The following is a 7777-nucleotide window of genomic DNA, read 5'->3' as shown; positions in this document are numbered from 1 at the left end:
CATTATTGTAATCATGCTGTTTTCAGCTCTCTCACTCACACAATGATATTCTACATCAAACTGTCTCAGAGATGAACCTTTAGCTTCTAACATCACACAAACTCATTATTTTAAACAACAACATCTTAACAACAAACATTTCTAAAACATTGACCGTAAATAATGTAAATAATGAGCTACACTGAGTACAGTTAGCCGACTGGTTTAAAGCTAACTCTAAACAAGCTAGGTCCGTAAATATAAATACCGACACTGAGTAAGCAGTAAATATAACACTACTATATCACTTACCGAAGAAAACTGAAGCATCAACTTGTTGGATGGTTTGTTAACCGCACAGCAAGCCATGTATGTTGTCAGATATGTGTTAAACAAACTCTCCAAACGAAGTAAAAAAGAGGAGAAATCCGATGGATCAAGCTATTAGCCTCCTGACCTGCTGACCTGCTGACCTCCTGACCTGCTGACCTGCTGACCTCCTGACCTGCTGACCTGCTGACCTGCTGACCTCCTGACCTGCTGACCTGCTGACCTCCTGACCTGCTGACCTGCTGACCACGCAGAGTTGTCAATCAAATCTGCCACAACCCTTATATGGGCATAGTCGTTTTCCTTAATAGAATAAAATCCGATGAGTTATAAAAAAAATCACCCCCCCCACAGTGTGAGGAGAAGGGGCCGTCAACTTCTCAGATATATCTCGTTTTTTGAACCAGGCTGTAAACATGTTGATTCCTGTGGTAAAAACGGGCTTTTTTGGCTGTGGGCTTATGGCACTTCCGGCGCTTCTGCAGCCAGCCTCAAGCGGAACCTCGAGGAACTGCAGTTTTTTGTACTTCCGCATAGGCTTCATTTTTCGAGACCGGAGGTTGCCCCTTGGTATAAACAGACAAAGATAGGTTTCCAGAGTTTTAAATACAGCAATATGGTGGCGGGAAAAAGGTCAACCGCGTGGTTACAATGCAAGTCAAAGGGAGGGGAGGTGTTCTGTAAAGGGAACTAAAGCGGGTTGTTTCCACCCGGACCATTGAGTGTGTAACACAAGTTGTGAGTCAACGTTCCTGCTGAGCAGACACGTGATTCTCCGTGTGTTTATTAATGATCGTTAGGGTGCTAACGTAACAGTAGATGATCAGAGTAAAGTTGTAAAGACGTCAGCGCTGAGTTGAGTTTCCCCTCTGTGACTCTTGGATGTGTGTAAGATGGCCGGGTTTAAGGATCTTAAAGAGTTATTCAGTCGACGGCTGCTCGCTGCGGTTATCAGAGATATAACAGAAGAAAGAACAACAAGTGGATACGAAGAGGAGCTCCACCGACAAAGAAAACTGCTGGATGTGATTTTAACTCCTGAAATCAAGCTACAGAGAACAGGTTGGTTTTCTTTCCACTGCTGGAAACGTGTTTCCTGCTCATGTTTCAGATAGCAGAGCCTTTAGCTAACTTCCACAGACGCACACAGCACAGTGTTAGCTGCAGCTAGCTCCTGCTAACAACATCATTGAGTTTACTGGACTAAAAGACTCTTTAAGTCTTCACCTATTGAATCCAGCAACGGATCTGGTTATTGGAGATACGTTTTAGAAACCTTAACAATATGCTATTCAATTGTATCTTTGGGCACACAAACTTCAGGCCACCCTCTGCATCAGACTGCGGTCAAGCCAGCCTCCACTTCAGAAACGAAAGTTTATTCTATCTTCTTTACACGACGGCATCATGTCATTTCTGTCTCTACATGGTCGTTTACCATTCTCCTCTGCTCTCTGTGTCGCGCACGATGCACATACACATTCACATACACATTCACATACACATTCACATACACATTCACATACACACACACACATTTTATTAAAATAAAAATAAAAGAAAAAGCCAATTTCAATATAATACACATTTGACTCGTTCAAAAAGGAATAGGAAGAAGCCTAGGCTTGTCAAGTCCTACCCCCATTCTTCACCATTAACAAATGCAAAATCCAATCAAATAAACTAAACAGACAATACAAAAAAAAATACTCCAATCGAGTGATTAAGAAAAACAGAACAAAATGAACAGGCGCCATTAACAGCTGTGAGATTTACATTCTCCTTCCTCATTTCTGTACTTTTCAAAGATATATCTTTTGTACATTTAAAAAAAAAATTGCATTATATTCATACTTTGTTTAATTGTTTCGTCAAGACCATTCCACAAAACCACCTCACAAATGGAAATACACATACTTTTTAAATTGGTCCGAGCATAATGCTGTTTCAAGTTTAGTTTCCCTCTAAAGTTATAACCCCCCTCTCTGTCTTTGAACACTTTTTGTATGTTTACAGGTAGCAGTTTATTTTTTGCTTTACACATTATTTGTGTAGTCTTAAATTCTACCAGATCCCCAAACTTTAAGGTGTGTAATATTAAAAGGTTGAAGATGTGCAGAAGAACTTCACAGAGCTGGTCTGCACAGTCCTTCAGGAGTCTGGAGCTGATGCCGTCGGGACCTTGTGGCCTTCCTCGCCTTGATCTTCCTCAACTCACTTCTCACCTGATCAGCTGTTATGGAGAGGCCATCGGTGGAGGAGGAAGAGGGGTAGGAGAGGGTTGTTGAGGGGGGTGGCAGGGTACTCAGGGTAGTCAGATGGAGTGTCTAAAAAGCGGGTTGGTCTGCGTTCTGGAGGGTGGGGGTGGGGTTGGGAGCAGAATCAAATCTATTGAAGAACAGATTCAGTTCATTTGCCCACTCCCTGTCTCCTGCTTCAGGGCCCCTCCCACGCCTTCTGCTGTGACCTGAGATGTTATTCAGGCCCCTCCAGACATCTCTTGCATTTTTCTGTTCTAAATGCTCCTCCATCTTTGCCCGGTAGCTGGCTTTCCCCTCCTTGATTTTTTTGAGCTCCTTCTGCACCCTCCTCAGCTCCTCTCTATCTCCAGCTCTTAAAACCTTCTTCTTTTCATTGAGCAGGGTTTTCAGCTCAGGGGTCACCCAGGGTTTGTTGTTTGAGAAACACTGTATTTTTTTGGTGGGTACAGTGTTCTCAGCACAGAAGTTTATGTAGTCTGTGATGCAGTGGGTTAAACCGTCGATGTCCTCCCCATGTGGGCTTCTCAGCACCTCCCAGTCAGTGGTGTCGAAGCAGTCCTGCAGCGCCTCAGTGGCCTCCTTAGACCACTTCTTCACATACCTGGTTGTGGGGGGTTGTTTTTTCACCATAGGTATGTAAATGGAATGCAGTCTCACCAGGTTGTGGTCTGAGCGGCCCAGTGGGGGGGAGGGGTGATGATCTGTATGCATCCTTGGTGTTTGCATACAGTAAGTCCAAAGTTTTATTGTCCCTGGTATGGCAGTCAACATACTGAGTGAAAGTAGGGAGAGTGGCAGACAGGGAAACGTGATTCAAGTCTCCTGAGATGAGAATAAGAGACTGAGGGTGTGATGTCTGTAGCTGAGACACTACACTGTACACACACACAGACACTTGCACACACACACAGGTGAGCACACTTTCACCAGCGGAGGCCTGGGTGTGCACAATAATAAAAAGTCCTCAAGAACCATCAGAAAATAAAGTAGGCTGCTTAGCTTACTTCAGACTTTTCTGGGCATGTCTCTCTCTCTGCCATTACTCAGAAAATGTGCTGTGACCATGCTGCATTCAGGGGTGCTCAGATAATGAGAGATGCATTCATGTGCGCTCAGAAAAGGGAGTTGCAGGAACAAAAACTAAGCTAGACAGACCGTTAAAAGTTTAAATAATTGTTTTGACTGCTGTTATTCAAAGAAACACATGAACACCATGATCCCTTTAAGGGTCTGTGCCCCCCACCCCCCCCATGGTGTTTTCATGAATAAATTAAAGGAATCTTTTTCAGTTATTTCAAAATGTTTCTTCAGTCTCAATTTGTAAAATAAATCGTGAAAGAATCGTATCGCGAACCCAGTCTCGTGAATCGTATCGTGAATCATTACATCCCTACATCAAAGTGTGTGAAAAAAGTCTTGATTTTTTTGTATTTAAAAAAAAATGCAAATAATTGTTGCAATTTCTGCAATTTAATTGCAAAAACTCTCTGTTGGACACATATCTTATTCTTTCCTAAAGATTGAGCTAGCTCAGCACTTTGGTGTGTGAAGAGGTAGTATCTGACATAATCAGGAAGTGATCAGCAGCACATGGCTCATTTACATAACGCCAGCCTTTCTGTTCAACATACTGTCTGATCATAGTCCGTTTTGGAAAGGAGCCACAGGTCGGATTCGAACCTTGGCTGCCCGCTCTCCAGGACTTAATGATGATGAGAAACCTCAATCTTCACAGCCTTAGACAAGTTCCTTATTTTCTTTCAAAATAAAGGTAGGTTTGTATCCGAAGAGGAAGTAAAGTAACCTCAGCTTAAGGCATTACAAAATAAAAGCATTAAAAACGTTTTTTAAATGCAAAATGAGTGAATTCCAAACATGATTAAAATGTGATCAATTCTAGTAAACTATTGATTTTCAGCCTTTAAAAATGAAATCATTTGACAGCCCTTATTAATATTTAAAAAGCAGTTTAAGTACCGTTAATGTTTGTTTACTGTGTCCTGCAGATGTCCAGCAGCTGTTGGTGAGTAAAGAAGAGCTTCCACCTGAGCAGCAGGAGTGGAGCCACATTCTGGACCAGGAGGACACTAAGCCCCAACACATTAAAGAAGAACATGAGGAACTGTGGCTCAGTCAGGAGGAAGAACAGCTTCAAGGACTGGAGGAGGCTGATACCACCAAGTTCCCCTTCACTCCTGTCTCTGTGAAGAGTGAAGATGATGAAGAGAAACCTCAGTCCTCACAGCTTCATCAGAGACAAACTGAACAGATGGAAACAGGAGTTGATGGAGAGGACTGTGGAGGAGCAGAACCAGAGAGAGACTCAGATCCAGAGAGACGTTTACAACCAGAGACTGAGGTCGAGACTGAAGACTCTGGTGAACCTGAGACTGTTGACAGTGATGATTGGAAAGAGACAAGAGAAGATCTGTCAGAATTAAACTTGAAAAACAAGAAACTAAAGACTGGTAAGAGACAACACAGCTGCTCGGAGTGTGGTAAAAGATTTAACCAGAAAGGGCATCTGACCACACACATGTTAGTTCATACAGGAGAGAAAGTCTTCAGCTGCTCTGTTTGCAGTAAAAGTTTTACCCAAAGACAACATCTGACCAAACACATGTTAGTTCATACAAGAGAGAAACCCTTCAGCTGCTCTGTTTGCAGTAAAAGTTTTACCAAAAGACAACATCTGACCACACACATGTTAGTTCATACAGGAGAGAAAGCCTTCAGCTGCTCTGTTTGCAGTAAAAGTTTTACCCAAAGACAACATCTGACCAAACACATGTTAGTTCATACAAGGGAGAAACCCTTCAGCTGCTCTGTTTGCAGTAAAAGTTTTACCCAAAGTGGAAGTCTGACAAAACACATGTTAGTTCATACAGGAGAGAAAGCCTTCAGCTGCTCTGTTTGTAGTAAAAGCTTTACCCTAAGAGGAAATCTGACAAAACACATGTTAGTTCATACAGGAGAGAAACCCTTCAGCTGCTCTGTTTGTAGTAAAAGCTTTACCCAAAGTGGAAATCTGACAAAACACATGTTAGTTCATACAGGAGAGAAACCCTTCAGCTGCTCTGTCTGCAGTAAAAGCTTTACCCAAAGTGGAAGTCTGACAAAACACATGTTAGTTCATACAGGAGAGAAAGCCTTCATCTGCTCTGTTTGCAGTAAAAGCTTTACCCAAAGAGGAAGTTTGACAAAACACATGTTAGTTCATACAGGAGAGAAAGCCTTCATCTGCTCTGTTTGCAGTAAAAGCTTTACCCATAGACGAAGTCTGACTAGACACATGTTAGTTCATACAGGAGAGAAAGCCTTCAGCTGCTCTGAGTGTGGTAAAAAGTTTAACCGGAAAGAGACTCTGACCACACACATGTTAGTTCATACAGGAGAGAAAGCCTTCAGTTGCTCTGTTTGCAGTAAAAGCTTTACCCATAGACGAAGTCTGACTAGACACATGTTAGTTCATACAGGAGAGAAAGCCTTCAGCTGCTCTGAGTGTGGTAAAAAGTTTAACCGGAAAGAGACTCTGACCACACACATGTTAGTTCATACAGGAGAGAAACCCTTCAGCTGCTCTGTTTGCAGTAAAAGTTTTAACCTAGGAGGAAATCTGACAAAACACATGTTAGTTCATACAGGAGAGAAACCCTTCAGCTGCTCCGAGTGGGGTAAAAGGTTTAACCGGAAAGAGACTCTGACCACACACATGATGATTCACACAGGAGAGAAATGCTAATTCTGTGCAATGGTAAAACTGATCCAAAGGATTCCAACTTCACATCACTATTGTGTATATAAGACAAAAAAGAGATAAAATACATAAATCTGTCTCTACTTTTTTGACATTGATGTTTTGTTGCTGACATATGAACCAGTAAGTTGGGATCAGCTATGACGTTTGAATTTAAAGTGTTTATATGAAACAGTTACAGTGTAAGGATTCTTCTTCTCTGCTGATATCTTCTTCTTTCTGTCACTCTTTTTCCTTGGATTCCTCTGTGTTGGTTCGCAGAAGTTCTTCAGACAGCTCACGCGTCACCTTGTAATAAATAAACTGATGTAGAGTGAGAAAGACTTTCATCTACTTGTGTTATTTTGTGTCGAGTGCCTAAAGTCTCTTTGGTAAAGAAAAGGAACTCAGCAGATCCTGATGCAGAGCGACCACAGTCAGATCAGGTCCAGGTTTATTTAACTGAAAACCTTTAACCCTTAATAAGAATCCTGCAGTCAGAATACAAAACTCCAACTCCACTCTGACTCTCCCGGAGTTTGCTGGACATACTCAGGGGAAGAAGGAGCTGTTTAAGGGTCGGGGGCAGGCCAGTTACCAGGTCCCCCGGTTCACTAACTTCACGGCTGAACATCATGAAGTTGGGTGTGAAACTGGTAGCGCTGTGCCTGGTTGCTCTGTAAGCCATGACAGCGTAGGGGATCCTAAGGTCCCCGTGTCAGCGCTCGGCTGTTGTGGCCAGAATCTTCTGCAGGGTGGAGTTAAATCTTTCTACCGGTCCATCAGACTGTGGTCGAAAAGGTGTGTTGTGTATTTTCTCAATAACAGTGAGCCCATTTTCTGGAACACCTCGGACTCGAAGTTCCGACCCAGATCACTGTGCACTCTTTGTGGTGCACCATAACCACACACCCAGTCAGTGCTCTTTCTGCTGCCTTGTGTTTCTCCCCACTCAGGTTGCCTTCAGGTAAAGAGGGGCGGAGCCACTTCATTTGATTTTGTGCACCTGGGCACACAGGGCCTCAGTATTTAAAGTGGCTTCTTATTCTCTGTCTCTCTCTCGTCAACACTACACACATTCACCATTACAATCACCACTGATTTACAGTTTGCACATTCTTTGATTAGGAGGATTTGCCTGGGTTGTGAGAAAATGGGGCTGGTCTGACTTCTGAACTTGGATTTGGCTTGATACTTGGTAGTTGTAAATCTAATTAGTTGTGTATCAGATTGTTTGTGTAGTTTGTTTGGAACTTGATCTGTGCAGAGTGGTAAGTAACCTCTCTGACTTGTTACTGGTACAATTTGTTTGAAGATTTAAAGATTTGACTTTCTTCAGAGCATTAGTTGTACTTGTTAGTTTGACCGTAATTTTGATTAATTGATATTTCAAATTACAATGGTGTAACAAGGTTTGTTTGACAAGAGTTTTATTTTTGAGCACCCTGATCAGCAAGCCGCCAGGCAAGCA

General features: G+C 42.5%; 1 protein-coding gene across 1 annotated transcript; it reads left to right on the top strand.

Annotated features, from left to right (window-relative positions):
* The first annotated feature begins 1081 nt into the window (after nucleotides 1-1081).
* On the top strand, nucleotides 1082-7072 carry LOC136178494 (zinc finger protein 708-like). Its single transcript, XM_065952375.1, has 2 exons — nucleotides 1082-1371; nucleotides 4577-7072. The coding sequence occupies exons 1-2, from the start codon at nucleotides 1203-1205 to the stop codon at nucleotides 6310-6312; spliced, it is 1905 nt and encodes a 634-aa protein (XP_065808447.1). The 5' UTR covers nucleotides 1082-1202; the 3' UTR covers nucleotides 6313-7072.
* Nucleotides 7073-7777: the final 705 nt, after the last annotated feature.

This window comes from Labrus bergylta, chromosome 3 (genome assembly GCF_963930695.1).
Source record: "Labrus bergylta chromosome 3, fLabBer1.1, whole genome shotgun sequence".
In the NCBI taxonomy this organism is placed as follows: Eukaryota; Metazoa; Chordata; class Actinopteri; order Labriformes; family Labridae; genus Labrus; species Labrus bergylta.
Note: the sequence above shows the minus strand (reverse complement) of the source record. Positions and strands in the feature narration are given on the sequence as shown.